Source organism: Lepidochelys kempii, chromosome 6 (assembly GCF_965140285.1).
Source record: "Lepidochelys kempii isolate rLepKem1 chromosome 6, rLepKem1.hap1, whole genome shotgun sequence".
NCBI classification, from domain to species: Eukaryota; Metazoa; Chordata; order Testudines; family Cheloniidae; genus Lepidochelys; species Lepidochelys kempii.
The window spans coordinates 110,363,689-110,391,488 of NC_136385.1; the positions used below are offsets into that span (position 1 = coordinate 110,363,689).

The 27,800-nt window shown below is 43.8% G+C and overlaps 1 protein-coding gene across 2 annotated transcripts; it reads right to left on the minus strand.

Moving 5' to 3' along the window:
• Positions 1-11,181: 11,181 nt before the first annotated feature.
• On the minus strand, positions 11,182-25,393 carry SLC25A29 (solute carrier family 25 member 29). Of its 2 annotated transcripts, none has more exons than XM_073349645.2 (4): positions 25,061-25,393; positions 20,589-20,632; positions 15,078-15,161; positions 11,182-13,555 (listed from the first exon to the last, which is right to left on the minus strand). In XM_073349645.2, exons 1-4 carry the CDS (start codon positions 25,092-25,094, stop codon positions 12,812-12,814), a joined length of 906 nt encoding a protein of 301 aa, XP_073205746.1. In that variant the 5' UTR covers positions 25,095-25,393; the 3' UTR covers positions 11,182-12,811. The 2 variants fall into 2 exon arrangements, with proteins under 2 accessions (XP_073205746.1, XP_073205747.1); XM_073349646.2 differs by having other exon boundaries at positions 18,124-20,632; positions 25,061-25,391.
• Positions 25,394-27,800: the final 2,407 nt, after the last annotated feature.

Here is a 27,800-nt window from a genome sequence, read left to right on the forward strand (position 1 = left end):
ATTTGTCCCCTTCAAATGAGTGTTGAGAGCCACTGTATCTGGCACAGAACAGCAGTCATGAGTGAAAGAAGAAAATGCCCCTCTGGTGCAGCATTCAGAAGAAGAAAGAAAGCAAAGGAAGCTTTCCTATCAACACAGGAAGGAGTTTTCCTTAGATACATAGACGCATATGTTCACAGTGAGCCTTCCGGCCCCAGTGAGGATGTGAGTGGTGAGGAGATGCCTGATCTTCCACTTAGTCAGAGTGCAGGTGACCTGGCAGCTACTGCAGCATCCATATCTCCATCTCAAATGGATGCAACCATGCACATTCCTGAAGAAAAGTGTAGATCAGAGAAGAGTGTGGTGGAGGCGCAAGAAACAGCTGCTGCTGAGTTTAGTTTCTTAAGTCTAGATCGGGGCGGGCAAACTTTTTGGCCTGAAGGCTGCACTGTGTATGGAGGGCTGGTTAGGGGAGGCTGTACCACCCTAAACAGCCAGGCATGGCCCGGCCCCTGCCCCCTATCCGAACCTCCCCCGGCGGCCCCCTGGGACTCCTGCCCCATTCACACCCCCTGGTCTTGGTCTCCTGACCGCCTGCAGACTCCCCTCCCCTAGTTGCCCCCCCACCCTATCCAGCCCCCCTCTTTCCGGACTGCCCTGGACACCTCACCCCAAATGCCTCCTGCCCCTAACTGCCCACCACAACCCCATTCAACCCCCCTTTCCTTTCTGACTGCCCCTCTGGGACCCCTACCCCCATTCAACCGCCATTCCCTGCCCTCTGACCACCCTGACCCCTATCCGCCACGCTGACCCCGCCAACTCCTCTGCCCTTTATCCAACTCCCCCCCGCTCACTGCCCCCTTACCATGCTGCCTGGCGCACTGGTGACTGGCAGCGCTGCTGCACCAGGGCAGGCAGATGCGCAGCACAGAGCACTGGGTCAGGCTGGGCTCTGCAGCTCCATCTCCCAGAGCATTGTGTGACGTGGCTGCAGGGGAGGGGGGACAGCCTCCCAGGTCAGGAGCTCAGGGGCTGAGCAGCATGGTCCCATGCACCACATGTGGCCCGTGGGCCGTACTTTGCCCACCTCAGGTCTAGATGATCCAGGACTGTGGACCCACTTGAGCAGTAGCCTGAGGGACTTCCTTGTACTGCATGGGCCACAGCAAGTGAAAAACTTCATGTTCTCCAAAGACAATGAAAATAGAAGTTTCCATCCAACGCATTACTGGCATGAAATCCCCAATGGTGACAAAATGGAGAGGCCATGGCTCATGTACTCAAACCCAGAATGCTGCATACTGTTTTTATTGCAAACTCTTCCAGTCTAATGTTCCAGTCACATAGGGTTCTACAGGAAGAAAGGACTGGAAAAATCTGGCTAGAAATCTGGCATGCCATGAGAAGGCAGCAAATCACCAGAGAGCATTCCATAGGTGGAAAGAGCTTGAGATAAGATTACGTTTAAAGGCCACCATAGATCAGCATCAAGGGAAGATTGCATCAGAGTCTCTTTACTGGCAAAATGTTCTGAAAAGGCTCATTGCCATTGTGAGAATGCTTGCTACCCAAAACCTAGCACTGCGTGGCACTTCAGATCAGCTGTATGTGCCAAACAATGGAAACTTCCTTAAAATTGCAGAGCTAATGGCTGAGTTTGATCCTGTACTCCAGAAGCACCTAAGAAGAGTCACCACACAAGAAATGTACACACACCACTACCTTGGAAAAACAAATCAAAATGAGATCATACAGTTACTGGCAACAAAAGTCAAACAGAAGATTGTGGCAGATCTGAAGTCAGCAAGATATTACTCTATTATTCTGGGCTGCACACCTGACATACGCCATATGCAACAAATTACTTTAAGGGTTTCAGAGTAGCAGCCGTATTAGTCTGTATTCGCAAAAAGAAAAGGAGTACTTGTGGCACCTTAGAGACTAACAAATTAGCTGAGAGGTCAGGGCTACGATGATGGTGCCAACATGAGAGGAAAGAACAGAGGAGTGCAGACACGGATCCGAGAGTTAAACCCTCAAGCTTTTTTTGTCCCGTGCAGTTCCCATTCATTGAACTTGATAGTCAGTGATGCAGCATCAGCTTCTAGTGAGGCTGCTGAATTTTTTTAATGTAATACATAGATGCTTTGAATCTTTCTCTGAATCAGCTCATGGCAAATTTTGAAGCAACATATGGGAACATCCTCTGACACTGAAACCACTGAGTGCCACACAATGGGAAAGTTGAGTGGAGGCAATAAAGCCTATCAAACACCAAGTTGGGAAGATAGATGATGCCATAGTTGCCATTATGGAGGATAATGCTATGACAGGAACTGTTTGTGGGAGAACAGTGGCAGAGGGAAATGGAATCACCAGAGACATACATAACTTCAAATTTCTGTGTGGCTTTGTGTTGTGGCATGACATACTGTTTGAAATAAATCTTGTAAGCAAGAGACTCTAAGGTGTTGACCTTGATGTATCTTGAACAATAGATCAACTGGACAAAGCAAAGTCATACCTACAGTCTTACCGGTCAGATGAGGGATTTCAAAATGTTCTGAAGAGTGCACAGAAGTTGGCAGAGGAACTTCACACTGAAGCTATTTTCCCACCCATTCATGAATACCAGTCACCGAAGAAGACATTTTGATGATGAGGCATGGGGTAAGAGACCCCAAACAACAATTCAAAGTTGAATTCTTTAACCAGGTGCTAGATTGTGCAATACAGTCAGTTGAACGTTTCATGCAGCTCAAGGAACACAGCAGTATATTTGGGATGTTGTATGATATTCCAAAACTCCTCACTATACCTGCAGACGTACACCAGCAATGCAGGGCACTAGAGACAGTGACACAATGACATGCGCTATATTGATGCGAGTGATTTTAGGTGATGAACTGAAAGCTCTTTCAAGATGCATTTCAGCAGGATCAACTCCAAAGGCTGTTCTGGAAAATATGTGGACAAATAAGATGAACACCCTCTTTCCAAATGCTTTTGTTGCTCTACGCATATTTCTAACACTTCCTGTAACCAGTGATGAGCTGCCAGAAGCTGAAGAACCAGTTCCTTCAGTCGCTCTGGGTCTTCGGCGGCATGTCCTTCAGTCGCTCCAGGTCTGCGGCGGCACTGAAGGACCTGCCACCGAAGGCTCAGAGTGCCGCTGGGTGAGTAAAAATTCACAGGGGAACCTCCCCAGCCGAGAGCTCAGGCGGGAAGGACAGGACGGTCCCGCGGGGGGCACATGTGGCCCACGAGCCGGAGTTTGACCACCCCTTTAACAACCGGTTCTAAACCGGCTTCAAAATTTAACAACCGGCTCCAGCTCACCACTGCCTATAACAGTTGCCAGTGGAAAATGCAGCTTCTCCAAGCTGAAGTTAATAAAACACATCTACGCTCCACAATGACACAGAGGCTGGTTGGCCTTGCAACCATCTCAATATAACATGAGCTGGCCCAGACTGTGGACCTTCAGGAAGCAGTTCAAATCTTTGCAACCAAGAAGGCATGGAAAGCACCACTTTGATTATTCAAACAGATAAAAATGCCAGTGTTTACTATGCAGACAAGAAAAGTTACATTTGCTGTTCAGGCGTTTAAGTGTTACTTAAAATTTTTGAACGAGACATTTTAAGTTGTTCTCCTTTATTGGGGTAGGTAGCAGAGCAGTACCATGAGAGGAGTAGAACAGGAAGAAGGCAGAATTGAGACCTTTCAAAGTTTTGGCCCAAGCAAATAGATATGGGGGGGTCATTTGAGCTCCCAGCCTCAGGTGCCAAAATGTTGTGGGCTGGCCCTGGATTTGGTAAGAGGCAGATATTTTGGTTGGCTGGGATGGCTCACCAGATAACTCCTCACACTGAAGAGCTCCTCCAGAATTTTCTCTGCCTTCAAAGGCACAGCAGGCTTAAGAGTCAGGTCCTCTGATTGTGCATAACCTGGTTAATTTTGTGATCTTTTTCTGAGGTTCCTTTTTTAACTCCACACTCCTCTTTTGCATGGGGGTTACTGGGTTTTTTTAAGGGCTGTGCAATTGAGGGCTTAAATCAAGTGATCCCCTCCAATTAGCTCTGATAATGGCTGAAAAAATATAACAGAAGGGGAAGGGCAGGTCTGTATCCTGTGCTCAACACTCTTAGGCTGAATGCATTGAAGGAGAAAAGTGTTCCTTTCATGCTCTCAACCTTGGTGCTACCACAGCTAGAAGGTAGGCTGTAGCACTGCTGAAAGTAGTAGCCTGCCCTATAGGACAGCACGTTGGCGGTTGCTAGCAAATGAGGGACCCAGTAAGTCAAGGTGCTGAAGGAAGAGCCCAGGAGAACTGGGCCCCATCCATAGCCACTGATTCAGACCTGGCCCCCACTGCTGGGTATTGCCCCACAGGAAGGTGCACTAAGGAGGTTCCAGTCAACAGAGCCCCAGTCACCTTTCCTCCTCTCTCCCATCTGCCAAAGCATCGTGATGGGGTGAGACGTGTTTGTTTGTTTTTTTTGTTATGACCCTGCCAGCGGGTTTGCTATGGCCAGGACAACCCTTCAGTTTCTCCAGGATCCCAAACTGTTGGTGGCACAGAGAAATCAGTTTCCTGCCTCTGCCTCTTCCTCTTTTTTTTTTGTAGCGAGGTCATGGCAGCCATTTTGGTGTCGGGAGCTCGTGTGCTACAGCCAGGAAGCCATTTTAGAACACGCTCCTGGCCTGTCTTTTCAGCAGCCATCTTAGAGTCCCCTCAGCAGAAGAGCAGAGGCATTTCTCTCCTTACTCCTAGGCCCCCTCTCCCGTTTGTCTTCCCTCTAAGCGGAGTAAAGGTCAGAAACGGAGACATTCTCCTATAGCACAGGGCGGGGTGTGCAGAGATAAAAACTACCCCTTTTGGGGGAGCACATTCTTTGCTCCTCCAGGGCCCCTGTACTTCTCCCTCCTAACTACTCCTGCCACGGGGTACTCTGTACTTCCTGCACCATCTCCCCCCTCAACTGATCCCTTCTTTCTCTGCCCCACACCCAGAGCCTCTGCTCACTGCCCCACTACTATTGGTTAGGAGGATTCTCTCTGTGTATCATGGAGTGGGTGAGCTCTGGAAAACACTGGCTCATGCAGGAGGGGATCCAGCTGCCCAGCGCTGCAGCTAAGAGTTCTGCCTAGGCGTGCACTGTGAGCAGACCTCCAGTACAAAAATTGGGGGACAGGTGCCCCCCACATCTGAGGGTCAAAACAGCTGTCCGCTCCCCACACAGCTCCTAGGCTTGAGGAGCTCCCTCTACCCCTGCAGCTGCAGGCAGGGGAAGCTTTGTGCCCTTAATGATTATTGGGGGCGGGGGGAGAGACTGTGTCCTAGGTTGTCTTCTCTTGTGCCCACCCCTGCAACAGGGTTAGGGGACAGAAATCTTCTAGGTCCTCCTTGATGGGCATTGGCTTTATTTAAAAAAAAAATCACCTCAAGCATTTTCTTCAGGCTTGGCTCTCCTAAAACTCTTGCCTTGGGTTTGCAAAAATTTCACCTAGAGCCTAAGCCACTCCCATCTCCCTTGTATGTCATTGAGGCTTCCTGCCTCTACGTCTAGAAGAATGAGGTGTGTGTTGAACAAGTGTTAGCTAACATGTTTGGTAATCACACACCACTTAACATAGCTAACACTTCTTTGTCTACACTAACGCTTTAACAACTTATTTGGTTAACATGTTTGCTAAATACACCTCCCCTTTTTAGAGTCTAGACAGGACCCAATGAGTCATTAGAACCCACTTAACTCTTTCCCAGCATTATCAGTGCTTGCTAGTGGGGTGCAAATACTGACACCCTGTCACAAGCGACTATCTTGCCCTTTAACAAAAAGGCGTTCTGTACAGCAGTACAGGTTAAGGCCCTGATTTTACTACATGCAGCTTATCAAGCATTTTCTTATTGGAGGATCACATTTCAATATTCAGTCTCGTGAACAATTCGTAATCCCACAGACAGCCTTTCTCTCCACTTCCCTGTGTCATTGTTAGCAGTTGCTCAACTGAAAAAGTAATATTAGCAAAGTCACAGTGCCCTTCGAAAACAGGACCCTGGCTTTCCATGACACCCAATCTCGAAAGCTGGAGAAATACACCCCTCTGGCCAACACCCTGAGAGGGTGACGAGGTCCAAACTCACATGCTGATCATCGGAGCCATGGGTGCATGAGACCCCAGTAACGAGTGAGTGCTGAGAGAACGTGGAGTCGGTCAATGCTACGCTCGGCTGTTGCGGCAACTTATGGTGTTGGATGCCATCAGGTGGTTGAGGGACATCTACACAGAACACCTCACCGGACATTGGCAATATCTGGAGGAATGACCTGGAGTGCCGTAAATTCATTCACCTACATTTGGGTTGTTGCTGATTATGTACGATATGTATCTTTTGACTTTAAAAACAAACTTTTTATTTGTGGATAATATAAGCACTATACCCAGATGTACAGACACTCTCTTCTCAACCTATGTATTATATAATTTTAACATTTGTTTTAATAAAATTTTTAAATCTGTTTCTAATTATAATTTTGCTTCTTTTTTCCAGGTGCTAAATTAGCGCCATGTTATCTACCAGCTTTCTGAGGACTGTTGGCCACAGTCCAAGACACTTAATGCTAGAGCAGTGCATGTTAGCAGACCACCAATTTTTTACCCTCTGGATTCCCAACAAAAGGCCCAAAAAACTCACCAGATAAACTTCAAAGTAAGTAGCTTGTACATTGGTGAGCTAGAACATGCTGCCAGGCTACTGGAGTGGGAATGTTTGGTTGTAGCCATTTTACCAAGCTAACACATTTTAATTCAGACCAGAGCAATTTATGTAACCATCCAGGAGTCTGAGGCCTGGTTGTGAAACTGAAAAACTACTAGTTCCCTGTCAGAGCAAATAACCGAGCACCAATGAGATGCCATTAGCTGGCATTAACGTGTGCTACATCAGAGGCTGTGATATCTGGGTTCACTGAAAGGAATGCTCGAACATGGAAGCCAAACTACTCTACTCTATTTCCACAGACCTTTGATAGGCAACTTTGTGGTATTTGGCTTTCAGCAAGGGAATCAATGTGAAACTGGAAAAATTGTTGCTTTCCCATGCTGTTCTCCCTTTGAGTGTTAAATGGGTATTTAAGGATCGTCCTTGCTATGGTTTGTACCTAATATTTAAGGTTAAGATTTTGTCATGGTAATTTTTAGTAAAAATCACTGAGGTCATGGGCAATAAACACATTCACAAGAGCCCTAACTTATCCATGACTTTTAGGGAATGACACCTGGACCTCCATAGGGGTGGAGGATTGACAGCCCCAGCCTTACTGCCATATAGGGAGGAGGGGGCGGCACAATCCTGTTCCAGACCCACTGAAGCCACAGGGCTGAGGCACTGCCCCAGCTTGGGCTGCAGCAGCAGGGCACAGAGAGGGGTACATGGCCCAGAGGCTGCTGACAATTGAAGCCAAAGTCCCAGAGGTCCAATAAAGAACTCAATCTCCACTTCTGGTCCCAAACTAGTTTGAAATAAGATGATTTTGCAATACTAGCTGACCAAACTTAACTGTGTGATATACTGATGTGAGGCTAGAATGGGAAACTTAAAACCCATCTACTCAGGGTTCATAACCCAACCCTTGCATATGGCACCATACCACCATGGCAGTAAGTGCTGACCTATGCATGGTTATAAATAGTACATCGCCTCCTCTAAGTAATATGTTGAAAACCAGTCTTGAACTAGTTATACTATCAATCATTTTCACGAGAAAAGGAATCCTTGCCTGGTTCTGCCCAGTCTGTTACCTTACTTGTATTAGGTGAACAACACTTTTGTATTAGGTACACACTACTTTTGTTGTTTTTCATGCATTTTCAACACGAGCTGTACAAAATAACTGTAAGAGTACAATCTTAAGGACAAGGAGGAGATGAGGATGGCTATAGAGTAGTAGTGAATCCATGATATTTTGATGAAAGATCTGATAAGTGAGTAGAATTCAGCCAGGACATTCCACAGCTGACTGCCAAATGCTTCATGAAATATAGTACTTTAGGGTTCCATCAGTATTTTATTTTAGACAGGGTGACTTGTCTCAAAGAACTGTTATGTACAATTTCCAAATTAAACTGGTTTAAAAGACCTCATCTGTTAAGGTCTCTGGACAGACTGGTCTTTTTTTAGTCCCACCACCACTTTGGGTGATTCTCTTGCATTAACTGTAGGTACCTGTTGCTGTTGTATTCCATCAAAAACAATAGTAGTATCAAGGAACTGTTCTCTTGGGGGTTGGAGGAGAGGACTGGGAGTTGAGTCCTAGGTTTTATTTCTACCTCTGTTTGACTGCAGTGGGTCCTTGACACACAAGTGAAATGGGCTCTGCTTCTCCCCTTCCCACTGTAAAACAGGGATAATTACTTACCTATAGGCCAGGGGTAAGGAAGGAGGTCTGTTAGAGCACCTTAGAGCAGCTTTCATCTAAGGCTACCAATCTACACAGCAGTATATTCCCTAAACCCAATTTGAGATTTTACTGGGATAGAGAAACTTTTGAAGTAGAAATTTGTTAAAGTACTGCCCCAACACATGTTCTCATCCACCTCCTCTAAGAGCTACCTTTACAAGGGTTAAGGATCTGACATTTGTATTCCCTTTAAATAAGGAGCATCCCAACAAAAAGTCATAAGACAAATGTGCCATTATATTTTGCTCAATAAGTAAAAATGGAAGTTGAGAGCACCCCATTATCTATAACAATGTTTGAGGGGGCCTGCTTGGCCTTTTTGATGTCCACTATTGGGTCTTGCTTACTTAAGAGTGTGTATCTGCCTTATGTTAAATGGCTGAAAGAAAGGAAATAATTCCAACAGTTGCATTCCCATGGAATGAGAGTATAGGGTTTCCTTTTAATTCAGTTTTGTATCCTAAACCAGTGCTTAAATTGTTCCCTTTCTTTCTTAAAAAGGGGGTCAGTAAGGTGCTAAAGCTACTTATCTCCTCTGTAAAGCACTTTGAGATCTACAGCTTAAACTCTATATAAAAAGGTAGGTGGTAGTATTTGCTTTAGTGGCCAAAACCTAAACTTATTTTAAATGGAAATTCTCTGTCCTCCCTCTCACCCATTTTGTTACACTAGGTTGCAAGGGAAAGCTAATAAAAATAGAAGAGAGAACTAGGGACAGTGTTCAACTACTAGGAACTGTTTATAGGGGAAAGATTAATTTACACACAATTCCAAGGACTCTTAGGGTTTCTTTTAAACAATTAGAGCAATGAGCTATATTCTGATGTAGACCTTGAATGGGCTTGCTGTTAACTGCTGGTGCATCTCTCCATCTCACCTGGATGAAGGCACACAGTATGCTATAGGTGAGATGTGTGCTCAATTATCTAATAATCCTGATTTACTGCTTGGTATGTGAACACCTGACAGGAAAATGAAATCATTTGTGACACAAATACCATGAATCCCCTTGAGAGGACTTAAGCTGTTGCCTAACTTGCTTTAATAGCACAATGTTTGTCAAATAGCTACCCTTGTGTGCATTGTTGTAGTAGCCCTGATGGTCCTAGGACACTAGAGATAAAAGATATTACCTCATCCACCTGGTATTGAGCAAACTTTTGAACCTCCACAGAGCTGAAGAAAAGCAGCAAGGTTGAAAGCAGCACTCTCTCACCAACAGAAATTGGCACAGTAAATGGTATTACCTCACCCACTCTGTCAATTAACTGGCATTCAAGATGGATTGGCAACTGGTTTCACTGGAGCAAGATGGCTGCCTTCACCACCACAGTAGTAGCAGTATTACACTTTTTTTTTGGAGTTCTATTTCAGTTTTTATTCCTAGAGGGCTTTGCAAGTGTGTGGTTTGAGTAGAGTGGTATGCTGTCCCTTCAAACCACCTCCCTCTTGCTTCTTCCCTGCTACTTCCAAAGGTGCTACTGCTGTGATAACTAAAGCAATATGGCAGCCTGGACAATAGTTCAAAGATCATGGCTGGTTCCTAGAGCAGTAAAGGGAAAGGAGGAGCAGTTCTAGTCAAACTGGTTAGTAATGAAAAGGAACAGTTAGTCTTCCCAACTACAGATGAATTGTGCTAAGCCAAATGTGACCCTCCCTTTGCCAAGCATCATGAAATATAAGGAAATGTGAACAGCTATGGAGATAACTCCATTGCTGGTAGGAATTATTAGATCATGTTCCTTTTATAGGTCAGATAACATACATCAGAAGCCTGCTCATCTCAAGAGGATCTCTTATCCTGCAACATCATGCCCTTTTTCATTTCCATGAATTGCAGCCTGTAGTCAGTCAGGTTTTTAGCCTGTAACCAGATCTATTTTTCCTTTAGGTGAATGTAAAGAAGCTGTGCTGAGGCATTTTAATTATTATACCATTAAGTGTTGGGAGGAATCCCAGTAACAGCATGTTCTAACTGTATATATCCCTTTTAAACACAATTATTACTTCTGAAAAAGCAACATTACTGAGTTCTCAGTGTGTTTCTTCCATGAGTTTGCTTCACTTTTACTAGAAAAGCTTTCACGCCCCCAAAAAATGACTAGCCCTGCACATTTGCACATGAATCTGGAAATCAAACTTATTTCTGGCTCACGCATCAATACCCCTGATTGCACAATCAGAACTTAACTCTGTTCATCAGCAAGCCTACATCGCTCTGGAGAATTAACACAGCTAACAAGACTAAGGAAATCAATAAAACACTGAACAGTAGGCCCAAAGCTGTTGTGTAAGGAGGTACTGTGTACCCAGTCACACTTGCTAACTAGTCACCCTACAGATGAGTGAAAGAATTGGGGGGTAGGGGGGAAGAAGAGAGATGGTGTAGCTGGATCTAAGATAAAGCCCTTAATATCAGGGCTTCTCGTCACCCTACTCTTCTGGCCATAAAGAAAAAGCAAAGTTAGTAAGCAGCTTGAAACACACCTTAAAATGTTGCTGTTTTAAAGAGATCAGTTTAGCTCATCTTTTACACTCATGCTGAAAACAGCAAAAGCTACGGCAATGGGCTATCAGTAGCATGTGTGGAAAATAGCTTCCTTCAGGCAGAAAAGTGCATCTTTTACTCCTTTTGGAAGCTAGGTATATTAGACACATCAAAAGGGTGTTTAAATACAGAAGTTAATAGAGGTTCACTTCTATTTATAAAAAGAGCAGAGGACTGGTGTCAAAATTAAAAAAAACTTTTATTCCCTAAGTTTATTACAGTAAATACAGAATACTGTACAAAGGTGTAAATTGTCTTTGCTCTGAATTACGCATATACAGCTTAGACATGTTTCACATGGTTTGAATCTCAGTGCAAGTAGGCACCAAAACATCCAACATACCTCCAAGGTATAAAGAGACATACCAGTTTTACAGGTTTCTCCAGCATATTTTGTTACAGTACAAAATGCTATAAACTGAAAGTTTCTTCTTAAAAAAATAGAAATACATATTGCACCTGTCCCAAGTAAAAGTGTAACATGTTCAACATCCACTGAGCAAGCTTGATGCTTTTAACATGCTTCCCCTCCATCTGTTTGTGCCAAGCAATCGTGGTTATTATCCAACATGAAGAGTTTTGTTTAAAGCAATCCCCTTTTGGGCACACTGCTATAAATATAACACTTGGTGAATGTTACAAAAGGTTCTCCAGAACCCTTTTCAGTATGACTTTATTCCAGTGTGCTGTAACCAAACACACAAAGTAAATCAGGACAGTGTAGTATAAGAACTTAATATAATACCATCAAACCCTAATCCCCTTTTAGGCATTTCAGCATAACACCCTTATCCATCACTGCATGGTGTGGAATGGAACCTCCACCTCTATGCCACTGTGTATTTTCACCACTATATATTTAAAAAAAAGTGACTATATAAGTGATGACCCAACAGTTTAATACATGTAACAATTTGAGCAGTAACAAAGAATAGACTTTGTATTACACATCACTGACTGCCATATCGCCTGTTCTGAGAATGGCCAGCAGTGGCATGTAATTACATAAACCTCTCCAGAAGAATGAAAGTCGCTTGCACTAAAGCTAGTTAACACATTCCATGCACACACAAAAATGAATAAAGTTGAAGGTAAAAGCAAATCATGCCATCAAGCTCACTTGCCTTGAGTCTCCTTAACTCTGCAATTTAAAGAAACAAATGTAGGTGGGATTCAAATGCTCCTTTTAAGTACAATGAAAAAAGAAATACATGTGTGTATAGAAGGAAGGAAGTGAGAAGTTATGGAACAGATCAAGTTTTAATAAACTAGGCTGGCTACTTAAATAACTAAACTGAAATTTACAAAAGCCAAGGGGAAGAAAAAAAAAAAACCACAGCTAGCTGAAGGCTACTTCATGTCTTCAACATTTAAGCCTTATCTCTGTAACATCTCCAGCATAATAAACCATGACTTCTATGAAGGCTACAGGTGTCCCTGTCAAATAAAAAAAATGCTCTTTTGTATTCAAATATGATCGACTTGGTCATTCAAAACACGATTGGAAGAAAACTTGGTTTCTGGTACTATAAGATTCTCCAGACCATACGTAGCGATATAGCAGCACTGTCTGTACAGTATGTTTCTAAAGTCAGATCCCTACATTGCCTGGATTAACACATTTTGATCATTATAAAGGCAATAAGCTGCTTACAGGAGTGATGAGATGAAATTCTAAGTAACAGCCTTTATACAGATAAAATTTATTTACACAATTTCTATAGATAAAATGTTTACAAAAATAAGCCAAGTAAAATTAACTCCAGAAAATAAACATGTAACAGACGTGTTAAATCACTGAACAATGAATTCACAAGCTTGAAGGCTGCTGGATTGCTGGACCTGCCTCACAGTCACGTAGATTCTCCTCTGACCTCATATACATAAGAAACACCGTGACAGTGGCAAAAGTAGCTGCATTGACAGGGAAAGCTCGGAGAAGTGTAGAAGTAAGACCTCTTGTAAACACCTTCCAACCTTCCTCATGGTAACTCTTTCTAACGCAGTCCAGAATTCCATTGTATTGAACAACTCCTCTGACTCCATCTGCCTGAAGCCGGGACTTGATCACATCCACAGGATAGGTAGACAGCCAGGATACAATTCCTGACATGCCTCCAGCCAACAGCAATTTGGGGATGATGTAACTGTCCTCCACTTCACAGCCTAGGTATCTGGTCAAAGAGTCGTATGTCAGGAAGTAAAAGCCAAAGCTCGGGGTCTCTCTTAGGAATGTGGACACCATGCCCCTGTTGATACCTCTCAAACCTTCCTTTTGGTAGATTTTAAGCAAGCAATCTAGAGAATTCTTGTAATTCTTTGACTTTAGATTGTATTCACCTGTTCCCTGAAGTTGCATTCTTGTCTTAGCTAACTCCATAGGGCAGCAGATCACACACTGAATGGCTCCTGCTGCTGAACCTGCAAGAAACTGGTTTAGAGGAGTGTCTTTTCCGAGAGCACGAATTGTGTTTCCCTGAACGCCAAACACAAGTGCGTTAATGAAGGTAAGTCCCATCATTGGTGACCCAATACCTTTATAAAGTCCAAATGCCTAGGAAATAAATTAAAAACAAAATGCTGTTTAAGAATAGCGTTAATGATTTTCTAAGAAAATAAGCTTCTCTTCAGCTCTTGTACAACTGTTGCTTTAACTCAGAGGTGGGCAAAGTACGGTCTGCGGGCCCTTGAGCTCCTGCCCAGCCCTTGAGCTCCTGGCTAGGGAGGCTAGCTCCCGGCCCCTCCCCTGCTGTCCCTCCTCCCCTGCAGTTATGCCACTGTGTAGGCAACATGGCTGACTCCGCTGGGGCTGCGAGCTCCTGCTGCTCTGAGCTGCATGATAAGGGGGCAGGGGGTTGAATAAGGGGCCGGGGGGGGGGAAGTTAGGGGACAGGGGGGCAGTTGGATGGGGTAGAGGTTTGGGAGGGAGGGGGGGTGAGATGGGGGTGAGGTCCCCAGGGGCCTGTCAGGGGTATGGATAGGGGGCAGGGCAGTCAGGGGACAGGGAGCAGAGGGGGTTGGATGGGTCGAGGGTTTTGAGGGGGGTGGGGGCCAGGCTGTTTGGGGAGGCACAGCCTTCCCTACCCGGCCCTCCATACAGTTTCACACCCCGATGTGGCCCTCGGGGCAAAAAGCTTGCCCACCCCTGCTCTAACCTCTCAACAAGGTGGCTGGTGGCAGACAGAGAGATTCCCTACGAAGTACAACATTTTCTGTTTGCATTAAGCAGTAATTTGATCAACAGCTAGAACTCCAAAAAGCATCTTTCAGCATAAGAACATGGTCAGTTAAATGTTTAAAGTTCTCGAATTTACTTAATGGTCGCAAGTACAATTATGATAATCTCATCTGATTTTCTGTATTATACATACCACACATTTCACGCCACTATTTTTGTATCCAGCCCAATAACTTGTGGTTGAATTAGAGCATCTTGCAGAAAGACATCATGTCTTGTTTAAAGACTGAGTCAGTGGTGTCCAAATTTTTCCTGTCATGCTCCCCCCCCCCCTTACTAATAGTGGGCTCTGTCTACACCCACTCCATTAATGCAGCTGGCTCAGCAGAGGAGCTACACCTGGGGGCAGAGCAGAGCTGCAGTGGTCCCTCCGCACCATACTGTGGGGACTGGCCCAGAGGCCACAACATGCCTCCCTGAAGTTTCTCCATGCCCCACTAGGGGGCGCATGCCTTACAGTCTGGGGACCACTGCTCCTAGTGATTAACCCTCCACAGGGATTTAAGATGTTCAATTGTTAATTTCCTTTTTTAAAAATTGTATCTTATTTCCAAAGCGTTAACTTTGTTGACTTCAATTTCCAAGCACTGGATCTTGTTTATGCATTCAACATCTGGATTACAAACCATTTCAGGGCTTTGACAACCAGGTTTGAAAAGTTTTGGTGCAAATTCTTAACTGTTTGGAAGATCCAGAGATAAACCTGTCCTGATGTGAAACTCTCACATTTCATCTGGAGCTCAATTAAGATCAATGTAAAACACTATCATTTCATAGTTTTTCTAATCGCATTAAATACATTATTTATCCTTGTATAAAACAGCAATTAGCTACTTACTGATTCATGCTTTATGATAGACTGAAAGCAATGGTAGGTCCCACGGTAGAGAGGTTTCTCTACACTTTGTACTTGAAGACGCACCTACAAGAAGTTTAGTGAGAAGAAATTATTTGTATGGCAATATTGATGTAACTGGTACAGTAGTGTTGGTACCTATATATGGAGTTACATTATAGTAATGTCTACACAAAGCGCACAGTAAAGATTCCAGAATGCCATAACGGCAATGTAAAATCGTTTTAAAGAGATGTTCAGAGTTGATTGCTTTTGAGATGATGATAAAACCTGGGGGGAAGCATTCATTAAACTAAGTCCTTTTTACAAAACAAATGGGAAATATTTAGCCAATTTGAAAGTGCAATACAGTGAAAAGTGGCTATAGATTTAACCAACGCTAAAAACCAACGCTTTCTTAATCTAGATGTTAATGATTTGTCAACGCTTTGGGATGTAACGGAGAATTTTTATAACTGATCTACAAATTAGGCATGAAATGTGGCCAGTGACATACTAACAGTCCTCAAATGAACAATTTTAGAATGTCTGGATCAAGGTTTTCAAAAAGTGGCTAGTGTTTGTGGATGCCCAACTTAAGACACCTTAAGAAGGTCTGATTTTTCTCACAGGTGCTCAGCACTTTCTGAAAAATCAGGAACTGCTAAGGTGTCTCAAATTGGGCATACCCCCCCCCCCCAAAATCACAAGACTCTTTAAATCCTGGGCCTGCTTTTCTTTTTCTCCTCCTCTTTTTTTCCATAAAGGCAGAATGCTAACTTAAGATTTCAATAAGCTTTATAAAGCATATTTCTAAGCTACAGTGCTCTAAGTGATCTTTATTTACTCTGATTTGTATATATATATATATATTCCCTATGTAACATGCACTTTACCCTTAGTATATTTTTGGTCAGGAAGATGCCACCATAACTGTGTGTGGAGTGAGATGGGGTAGGGTGTTAGAGGAAGGCCCCATATTCTCATGTATTTATAGGCCACTCCTTTAAGGCTTAAATTATGGGTGGAGTGGGGGGGATCAAATGTGTCTCCTGCACTTTAAAAACATTTTTAAACTCAGATACACACATGTAAAAAGCCATATTCCAGTAACTAACATTGATTCTGGCTAGAATGATAAAGCTAGAACTTTGTCTTTGTTTATCAGAGTGCAGGGTTGTGAGCATTTTGGGGAGGGGATACCTATAAGCTATCCAATATGCTGCAATTTCAAAGCAAAACATGCTTTTTAAAAGAAGTTTTAATTCTAGATACTGTAGTTCGCCAATTTGCATGATGGATTATTGACCCCCATAACTGTTCTCCCTATCTGCTTAAAGCTCCCACTGGTGTCAATGGAAGACCCATGCATACAGCAACAGCAGAATATCTATGATAGTGAAGGCAACATACGGGTCAGGAAAGGATATTGGCCTTGTTAGTTTTTTGTTCAAGTTTCATATTTAGTTTTCACTTTTAAAGAGACAGTAAAATTTACTTTCAAAGTTAAATATTAGTATTTTCCTCAAAGTAAATACTAGACCATGTAATATGCAAACTAAATGTCAAGGGTCACTTTTTAAAAACAAAAGATGGTTTGAACTATTTAAGCACAAGAATACCCTTTTTTGCCTGCCTTATGGCAAGACAACTCACTCCAGGGAAGAAACCGTTAAAATACTGCAGTACAGAGTGAGATATTGAACCAGTTACAAACCACCCTCAACTAAGTTTACAATGTGATTTAAAGAGATCATAGCCTCTTAATTTCCTACAGATTACTGAATAGGTGATAGTGTGGTATGAAGGATTTATCAGCCTGAGTTTGGGATTGTTAAAAGTAGCAGAGCTGTTAAGTGGGCTATGAAGCTCATTGCAAGCAGTGCCAATAAATTGTATACTTCATTATCATGAATAAGAGAGCAATCAGTTTAATTTTATTGGTTCTATTTTTCATATCCCTGGCTGTAAAGCCAAGTTGCCTTGTTTACAATGAGTCCCAACTGTATAGGCCTTGGAAGTAAAGAAAATAACAAGTTTAAGACCTTTCATTGCCCAATAACTTTTTTGTACGTAAGTGTTTGCAGTTAAAAGCTACCAAAAGCATGCTCTGTATCCAAGTTGGAACCCTTGGTATAAAGCTTCAGTTTCTAGCCCTAACTGTGAAATATTGGATCTTGAACCGATCACTGGACAGGACTGAATACTACCTCTCAAACCTTAGGCCAGTATAATTGGGCCTAAAAACACCAAATCTAGAGGTGAAGGGAGGGATTTTGTTTGTTTTTTAAATGGCAGCCTTTTAAAGACACTTCAATTGTTAATGTCAGAACTAGTCAGGGCAGAGATGTGTTAATTGGCATAGTGGAGGTAAATGCTTGATAAACTGCATTTATCTATGGCTCACTGCCACATTTTAATATTTTGAGCAGAAAATAAAGTTTGATGCTTTTATGCTATGTAATTTGGCTTAAAAAAGTCTGTGCAGAGGTGGATTTTATTACAAAATTATACTGTCATTAATTTGCTGATAAATTCTTCTCCTCCTCCTTCCTGTATCTGACAGTTCATGGTGATTTAAACAGGCTGGCCCAAGAGTAACTTCATTTCACAATTTCAAGTTACTGAAAATTTGTTTTAAGATACCAAAGAGTGAGCAGCAAAAAAAAGCGTGCAAATATTTAGTATGTACAAGTTTGGTGCATTTTAGATACGTCTAAGCTAAACATATGCCCTCCAAATTTAAGAAGCAGATGAAACAGATCAATTGAAAGTGTGCCCAAGATCCAGTTTCACAACCACTTTGTGCACAACCTTAAGCACCTGGTGAGAAATGCACACCAGAAAGAGTTTCAGAACAAAAAAAACTATAGACTTAAATGTTCCCATTAAAAAGGGATTCTCATACCCCACTCCCTCCAATTCAGAACACTAGTAATGGGACACATCAGTTTAAAAACTATATAAGGTTGTCTGTTTGAACTAATCATACATTTTGGAATAAATTAAGACTGAGAGAAACAGAAGTGTTCACCTGGTCTATACTTACTAGGTAACTCTCCAGTGATGAGGCTTATCTGTCATCTACAACAAAGTAACACTTTTGCTGTTAATGAAGACAGCCCCTAGCTCAGAAAGTAAAGGCAGTTAAAAGCAACAAAGCAATTTTACATATTACATCAACAAACCAGGGAAAGGGAGTTTGCCACTTTTGAGATTAGACTCAAAATCAGTTTGATTTGTTTTAGCATGATTTAGAAATTAAATTCTTTATCCTATGTGTTTCCACCATCCCCTCCCCCGCCATCCCACCTTCCCTCTCCCCCATGTTTTTGCCCTTATGAAGCATGATCACTGGCAAAAAGGTTGAAAAGTTGAGAAGGAAGCAGAATTCTGGCTCTACTGGTGCAGCTTCCTCATTTTGAAGCTACTGTATTAACACTTTAGTATAGTTAAAAATAAAATAAATAAATAAATAAAAATAAATAAATAAAGGCAATCCAATTAATCATCTAATCCTCATCAGTCCTATAGAGTTAATCTCAGAACACACAAAAGACAGCATTTTATAAACAGTTCTCTCTTTTTAAAGATTGGTTACAAATTCTTAGTTTTCCCCACACTTTACTAGTGTTTACACTGGCTGATTATACAAATACTGGTTATATTGTATTCTCCAGCATGGAAAAGATAGGGAAGGCTATTTCCTTCTACCACTCAGAAAATAAATTACCCTGGATTTAATAAAGCAACAACTATTAAAACAATTACAGAAATTGACAGTACTCCATTGAACTGTCATGCCAGTTAGTCTACGGCCAATCCAGCTCTCACTGTGCATTAAATAATGCTTAATTTAAAAAAATTACAATATTCAACACTAGAGCATCAATCCTTCAGACTTAAGCACTTGCTTAAGTCAGTGGAACTACTGAGAGGATATAAAAATTAAGCATCTCCCAAAACCTGAAGTTAAGCATGTATTTTAGTAGTTCCACTTTTGTCAATTAAACTAGACACAAGCCATAAATTTAAGCATGTGATTAAATCTTTGTAGGTGTGGGGCTGTAGTACTTTTCCTCTGGCACCAACTCTAAAAATAGTTGCAAATCCAAGTAATACAATCAATGAGAATGTGTTTAGTGAAATTCAGCTGACTCTCTTTAATAGCGAAGGTTAACATATCCTGAAGTATTTAAATTTATATTAGAACAGCTTGCATTGGATTTATAGGAACTTAATACCCAGTAATATGAGAGCTTTTCAATAATAAATAACCATGTGGCTAAAATAGGGTGATGCACACCCTTAATAGCAGTCAGATATTTCCCTTATTTATTGCATTTAGATATCCAGCTTTGTCCTGAACTTAAAAAGTATAATGTTAGATGGCATGCTCTGTAGAGGAGAAAGTTATCAAGTACAGTATGTTAATTTAGTTCTGGGTACATCTTCTATTGGGAGACTATATTCTGCCTTTACAGGTGACTAGACAGAGTAAAGCTCTCAAAGTGCCTATATCCCATTTTGAAAAGTGACTTAGACACTTAGGGCAGGTCTTCACTACCTGCCAAATTGGCGGCTAGTGATCGATCTTTCGGGGATCGATTTATCGCATCTATCGATCCCCGAACACGCTCCCCATCGACTCCCGAACTCCAGCTCGCAAGAGGCGGAAGTGGAGTCGACAGGGGAGTGGCAGTGGTGGAGTCGCCACCGTCCTCACGGCCAGGTAAGTTGACCTAAGATACGCCGACTTCAGCTACGCTATTCACATAACTGTCGCTATTCACATAACTGTCGTCGAATCTCCCCCCCATCCCCCAAGTGTAGACCAGGGCTAAGCCTCATTGACTTTTCAAGAGACATAGCCAATTCTGAAAATACTACCCTTTTATCTAGTATGTCTTCTATCTCAGCCTATCTGCATACAATACATACAGCTGATAATCATTAGTGTCTCAAAGGAAAATCAATTCTGGCTAGGAAAGGTAAAAGGATTCCTTGAAGAGGAAGAAAGAAAAAAAGCCCAAAACAATGTGTCAAATTGTGAAACTGCTGCTTCATGCAGTTAATTGATTTTGTTCACTAATGATAGGACTATTGGCCAATATAACAAACAAATGAATGCTTTCAGTGAATAGGAAAACTTTTTTTTTTAAATGAAAAATTCCAGCCCATAACAAAATAAGTTTAAATTACAAGAGAGGGTACAGGCAGTTTTAGATGTCAGTGATAAACAGCTGCAGGGAAGCAAGCCTGGATCTAAATTCTTAAGTTTAAACCCTGTCCTGTTACTGGTTTTAATCTTACATTGAAATGATTTTCATTTGCTTTAAAGCTCTGGGACTTCAGCAAGTCTAGAAGAATACTTGAAAAGGATTATTTCAAGATTTGGACCATCAGGCTTACGCTTCTGAAATGCCGGTGTTTGCATTTTTTCCCTTGTAAATACTTTTGCACTACTTTCTGCCTGGAGTGTGCAGAAGTTAAACCTGTTTAAAATCAACCCACCTTAACAGTGTCAAATGGATGTCCTACTAGCACCCCAGCAGCACCTGCAACAAGATAAATGGCAGTTTTATGGTTGTACAAGCTAGTATTTTTTCCCCTTACAGCAATCCAATGCTATAGCAGATAACTCTAGGTATAACTTTAGGTGCACTTTGTTACAGGCAAGCCACACATGGAACAAATTACCAGGGGAAGCAGTGGATTATCCATCTCTTGATGTTTTCAAATTAAGACTAGATAGCTTTCTGGAAAATATGCTTTAGTCAAACAAGTCACTGGACTAAAGAAAGGGTGAAATTCTGTGGTGTGCTACTCAGTAGGTCTGGTTATTTTATCTAATGATCCCTTCTGGTCTTAAAATCTACAGTCAGTCATCCCCAGCAGGCAAATATTGTGGTACCACAGGCATGTCCATGTAGAAGTGATTGTCTTGAAGTGGAAGGGACTGTCAGGTATATATGATCTTTACTGGGTAGGAGCAAAACTGAAACAAACATTCTTGTAAGAACAGGCTGACATTAGTCTTTCCAGATGTGGTGGAAAATAGTGCTGCAACACAGTACTCCTGACAGAATTTGCTTGAGTCCTAACTGAATGAAGTGAAGCGATCTCACTACAGTGTGATTAGGCCTGGGCATAAGGTTCCTTGCCTACTATTTTGAAGCACGTAAAGTATTTTTTCATACTTCATCACCAGAAACAATTCAGCGACAAAGTTCTTTAAAAATGATTGATGGCTTTACCCTTACTCATCTAGTTACCATTAGACATTAAGGGCTTGCCTACGCGTCAAATGCTCCTGCAGAGCAGGCATGGTGATAGTGAGTGTTGCCATGCCTAACCCGCAGGTACCTAGAAAGTCACTGGGATTCACAAAGCCTGAGCTTGGTGCCTAGGCTTCCTATGCAATGAATGGGGAGAGACAGGCGCCTAAGAATAGGAGTCACAAAAACCCAGCATACTAGGTGGCTCTTCACTTAACCTAGCCAAGGGCCAATCCGAAGCCAAGTGCCCTGTGATAAGCTCTGCCCCTTTCTTGGAGATAAGGGCCCAACTCTAGGCTGCAGTAAGACACCTCCCTTTGTTTGGGATTCTCAGCTGCCCTCTCTTGATGTTAGGTGCCTATGCTGTTTTAGTAAGAAGCAAGGAGAGAGAACTTCCCTCATTACCTTAGCCACTGGGCTAAAAGTTCTCACCTGGAATGTGGGAGACCCCTGGTTCAAGTCCCCCTCCATCTGAGGGGGAAAAAAGAATTGAGAGATCTGCTACCTCTCAGGCGAGTGCCCTAACCACTGGGTTACAGGACAGTCTGATGTGGGGCTACCTCTCACCTGTGGTAAGATATTCCATTGTGGATAAATATGAAAGAATCACTGGGTGAGAGAGAGAAAATATATGACTCTGTAGCCTGGTGGCCTTATTGGCAAAACCTGGGACGTGGGACCCTCACAATCCAGTCCCAAGCACTGATGAGTCTTTCAGTAGTTATCTACAGTGCAATAGCTTCACCAGAAGAGATGGAGGAAGCCCCACATCAGAATATACCCTAGGTCACTGACTAGAGCACTCACCTGAGAGGAGGGCAGATCCCTGTTCAAATACTTTCTCTAAGTGAAGGGGGACTTGACCTACGGGTATCCCACAGCCCAGGTGGGTACCTAACCACTGGCCTAAAAAACCCTTGCTGTTTTGTGTAAGCTTCCCTATAGCGGCCGGACCTGGTAGACAAGGTCTGGGCATGCTTTACCAAATTAGGCCAGTGGCAATGTAGGATAGGAACATCTGCTGCTGGTCATAGCATTGCACTGAGGCTTAGGTGTCCAGGTGCCTTGGTGCAGCAAGCAAACACAAAGGCAAAAACATAGGCACCTAGAGAACTTTTACTGCAAAAAGTTAGGTGCTGACTCAGGGTGGATTTGATTTATATCAAACTGAAAATTCAATTTAATCATGGATTTCTACATAAAAGTGCATTGTTATACATATTCTTCACAACTCAGAGATAGAGGAGACCCAAACTGGGTCTCTTTTAAGCCCTGCTACCATTTTGGTTTTCCCTTCTAGTGAGAGAATCGTATGGTAGATCTCAAATAAATGAAGGCTACACTCAGAAAGACCTCAAGATTTCTGGAATATTCTGCTCAAACAGGTTTCAGAGTAACAGCCGTGTTAGTCTGTATTCGCAAAAAGAAAATTAGTACTTGTGGCACCTTAGAGACTAACCAATTTATTTGAGCATAAGCTTTCGTGAGCTACAGCTTATGCTCAAATAAACTGGTTAGTCTCTAAGGTGCCACAAGTACTCCTTTTCTGTCTGCTCAAACAGTTTCACTTTTGTTTCTACTGCCTGCCCCTCCCGTTTGTCCAGATCTATTCCGCCTCCAACAATCTTCTATTCATTGAACTTTTTGAAACTTTTCACTTTTAGAGAGGTAAGGGACTGACTCTGTGTACACAAATTTGCAGAGGGACAATAGGGTTGAGGTCTGTTATTTCTCACCTCTATATATTTAAAATAATTTTTGCTGTTAACAAGCATGTTATCTCTGGAGACAAATCCAGAGTCTGAGAACTGCAAAACTAAGCATCTCAGATAGTATCTTCTAGACTTAGCACTGAATCCCAGTGGGTAGATAGAAAGATTAACATAAATAATCTATACAGAAACCCCTGGAACCTCCTAAGATTGGGTCCCTAATCCATGAACTACTGGAATTCATTTTCAAAAAATTTCTTAAACATTACATGAAGATATTGTCTCATATTATAGAATTAGAATTTATAATCCCCATTCTATGATGAGATATCTTTGAGTTATAATGGATCTTAATTAAAACCATCTCTAGATAGGTTTTTTCCTCAAAAGGCATTTTATCAAAAATTCAATTCAATAAAATATTAAAAAAAAATGTGGTTTTGTTTTTTTAATAACTGAGTTTTCTCCACCCTGAGTGCTGAGTAATTGTAGGCTGCTACAGGGTTAGGGGCCAGCTGAGCAGGCATTTTGTGAATCCCACTGGAGCCTTGTTGTGGGTTAGGTGTTTAAGTCCTTTTGTGAATCTAACCCTAAGTATTTAAATCCTGTATAAAATTCTGATGTATAAAACAGGAGGTATGGTGCTAAATATCTAGCACATCCCCTACCGCATGACTATATACTTCATTTACAGAGCAGTGGATTCCAATAGTGTTTTCCCCTCCCATCTCTATGTTCTATGTAAAGGTTTTACTACCGTCAGTCAGCTAACCATTAAACATCCCTTCCAAGGGAGAAAGCTAAAGGTTACACTTGCACTGCTTTATTCAAACAGATGGCGCATTGATCCTTAGTTGTTAACTTGTTAATGAAAAAGCCTCTATTCTTTCTCGCAGAGATAAGATCTCTTGCTCTCTGGAGTTCACAGCTATAGCCAGAGGCAGGCAAGCAACTCCCTGCACAGATGTTAGGGGCTGCGCACAACTGTGAAGAAACATAAGTACAGATTGGCAAGCGGGTGCCATACCCTGCCATATCCTACCCCCTTACAGGGCCTCCCCCTTACATCCTCTCCTGGGGAAGTACTTAAGGTTAAGAAAGCATCTAATGCCACATCTAGGCACGTTTCCCATCAATGTGATGTAGCAGGAATGAGAGCTCCCTTTGTGTGCTTTGTACATGTGGTCAGGCAGTGGAAGAGCTACACGGGGTGTGTATCGCGCACAAGGAACACCTGCAGATTCAGCACAGGGGTTTGCACGTTGTGGGGTGGCTGGGAGGGAAGGGGGAGTGGTGGCCGTTCTGGGGGGGAAGGGAGGTGAGGGGACTCCTAGGACGTGCGCCAGAAGTGGTGACCGGGTTGGGGAGCAGCTCTGGAGAGGAGTGTGATGCTCAGTCCGCGGGGAGGGGACAGAAGTGCAGCTCATTGTTCGAGCTCCCCCCTTAGATCTTGGCGGCCCCTGGACGGAGCAGAACTCGCGTTTCCGCGAAGAAACCTGACTCCTGGGCGCTGACTCACAACCCTGCTCCTGCACCAGCTCCGCGCACGCTCCAGCCTGCAACCGCGGGCAGAGACAATGGCCCAGCCCGGCCCCTACAAAGAGCCGGAGCCATTCAGGGCGCGCGGAGCCAGCGGAGGCGTGAAGCTCCCGGCGCTGGCAGAGCGAAGCTGCCACGCCAGCAGCCTGCAGAGCGGGGGCAGGACCCGCCAGCGCTTGGAATCCTTCTCCCCAGCCGGCCCGGCCCGGCGCGGGGAGAGCCTGATCCACCCCCGCCTCCTGTGCGCCCCCATGCCCACCCACTGCTCTGCGCCCCGGGACCGGGCACGCTGCCCCAGCGCGTGGTCCCTTCGCTGTGCGCCCCCGGCAGGGATCAGGCCCTAGCGCCCCTGGCTCGGTTCCTGCCCCTCGCTGCTGGCAGCCGCTTATGTAACCGGATCACTGCAGCAATCCTCGCGCGGAGCCCCAGCGCCGGGGGAGCCTCGCTCCTCTCTTACCGCCAACGCATCCCGCTAGGAAATCCAGCGCCATCCTGCTCTCCGCGGCCCCCCTGCTGCAGGCCCGGTGCGTGCGGCTGCCGCTCCCCCTTCGCTGCACGGGGCACCACAGCTGCCGCTCCGGCGGCTTCCTCGGGCCTCCCGAGTCCCTCGGGGTTGCAGGGGCTGGATGTGGGGGTCGGCGGCTCGAGATCAGGGACTCGCGAGGCCGCCCCCGGGCAGCGCTAGCAGGAGCGACCGGCCCCCGGCGCACGTTCCAGCCCTGCGCAGCGCAACCTCCTCCTCCCCAGCGCCGCTCTCGCCCTTTCTATTTCTGACGCCGCTGCTGCGAGGAGGGGGGAGATAAAGCCTTATGGGGAAGCGGAAGCCTCCAATCAGCGGCAGCGGGCGAGACAACACCCCTCCGGCCGAGCCCTCCGCCTGGCTGCCGATTGGCGGCTCCTCGGGGGTGGCTGATGCCTTGGGGAGGAGGGTGGAAGTGGCGGAGACAAAGAAGCCGAGAGGCTGGAGGGTGCTTCGTGTTCCCTCCTCTCCGGGCTGGGGCCCGGCGTTCAGCCTTGGGGCAGTGCCTCTCGCTGCCGTGCAAGATGCCAGCCGGGGCGGGCTGACAAAGGGCTTTTTTCAGGCTGGTCGTTCTTATACTAGTGCAGCAACTGCTCCGCCTTCGCCCCGCCTGCCCTTGAGTCGGCCAAGGCCGCGGTTCTCGAGCCTTATGCAGTCTGCTGATCACCACCCCGAATTGCGCGGGGGTATTAGACAACCTACGGGCTGGTAGTGGTTCACGCTTTTTAAAAATCTCTTGCGACTGTATTGGTTTAGGAACGGATACAGCTAAAGCAGTACGGCCCCCTAGTAGGGATGCTTTATACCAGTAGCGCATTCACCATGCCGGCACTAGAGGGCTGTACCGATTTAACTGGATTTGTATAAAATCACACCCCTAACCAAAAGATGGTGTAGACCAGGCCTACATGCAGAATCATTGGTTCCAGAGAATCAATGGCAGATTGTTATCATGACTTAGGCCCTGAAGGATGTGATATGTGTGTCTTTATAAAACACCATGCAGACATCTATGGTATATATCGGTATTAGCGATATGCTGCTGCGAATTGCCTCTGTAGTGCTCCTTCCGCTGCTATGCAGGTTTCAGAGTAGCAGCCGTGTTAGTCTGTATTCGTGTTAGTCTGTAGCTCACGAAAGCTTATACTCAAATAAATTCGTTAGTCTTCTAATGTGCGACAAGTACTCCTTTTCTTTTCACTTTTATACAGTTTTTCCTATTCAGATTCCTAGGGTTCTAGTCAATATATTTTTTCTGGGTAGAGAAGGAGGATTTATCTCGAGTTATGCACAATGATGTTTGCACAAGACCGAATCCCGTTAAAATGGCATAGCTTTTTAAAAAATTTGTTAAGCGTATTCAGTTTCCCTCTTCATCAAAATGTGGACTCTTATCTTGCAAGTGGGGCCAGAGAAAAGCCTCGCTAACGTCAGCTGGGGGGGTCTGTTCATGTGGTACATGCAGCTTCAGATAAAAATGTGATTTTTCAAATTGATAGCTGGCTATCTTAAAAAGGTTTCCTGCCTACATTGTTCAGCCCAGTCTTCCCTTCCCTTGTTTTTATAACTATTTTACAAGGCAATTACAGGTAAGGGCACTATTGAGACCTGGTACAATTCCATGCTCTGCCTTAGAATTCCTGTGTGGCCCTTGTCAAGTCACTTAGGCACTTCTGGAAATTTTACCTAAAAGTGACTTAGGAGCCTAAGGCCTTGTGTACGTGGTAGGGAAAAATGTGCTCTATGGAGGTGTGATTTCTAAAGCACACTAATATGTTGCACATCGGTTGGCCCTTGTAAATTCTGCTGGAGCACACTAAAAGTTCCTTAGTATGTTTCTTTAATGTAGTACTGTTTTAAATAGCACTATGTTAAAGTGCACTGGAAGGGTCTATGCCAACCAGTCACATGCATCCAATGAAGTGGGTATTCACCCACGAAAGCTTATGCTCCAATACGTCTGTTAGTCTATAAGGTGCCACAGGACTCTTTGCCACTTTAACCAATCACAGTGTGCTTTAGAAATCACACCCATGTAGAGTGCATTACTGCAGTGTGTGGACAAGCCCTTAGTCATGCTTGAAAATGAGATTTAGGGTCCTAGAAATGTTACCCTTTTTCTATGTCCTATCTGTTTCCCTATCTTACTGGGGTTTTGTGTGGATAAACAGATTAACAAGCTGCGCAGATACCATGGTAAGTGGGGCATTTAAGTACTAAGACAGATAGAAGATGGTACAATTGTGAACACTACAGGCATCTGGTAGTGATCACTGAAAAGGAAAGCGTTTTCTATACAATTGTTGTCTACTGGCATTAGTAATGTACTAGAGTGTAAATATCCTCAATTCCTAGTATAACTGTATGAATTTCTCAGTTTCACCTGGACCTGCAGACTGCTGTTCATAACAAACATACACCTGTTTACATGTAATACTTGTTATATATAACCTTTCTTTCATTTAACAGAAGAACCCTTCGCCCATGAAACCTGCTCTGTCGATGTATTCCCTGTGCTCTGAAGCTCTAGAAGGTAAGGTTCCCATTTGTTGGTGCACAGGGGGAAGAATGGCCAAGTTGCTGTTTCATCTGTATAAAGCTATTTATCTGGAATTCCAGGTGTACAGAAACTCCAAAGGGGAAGGAGCTCTCTGCCATCTGTTGATGAACGGGAGGG

Excerpts from the sequence above, each read along its gene's own strand:
- SLC25A29 (XM_073349645.2), bottom strand. The coding sequence starts at position 25,094 with ATGGCGCTGGATTTCCTAGCGGGATGCGTTGGCG. Across the intron at positions 20,633-25,060 it reads CCTAGCGGGATGCGTTGGCG|GTGCTGCTGGGGTGCTAGTA; the intron begins GTAAGAGAGGAG and ends ATCTTGTTGCAG. Across the intron at positions 13,556-15,077 it reads CTATCATAAAGCATGAATCA|GCATTTGGACTTTATAAAGG; the intron begins GTAAGTAGCTAA and ends TTTATTTCCTAG.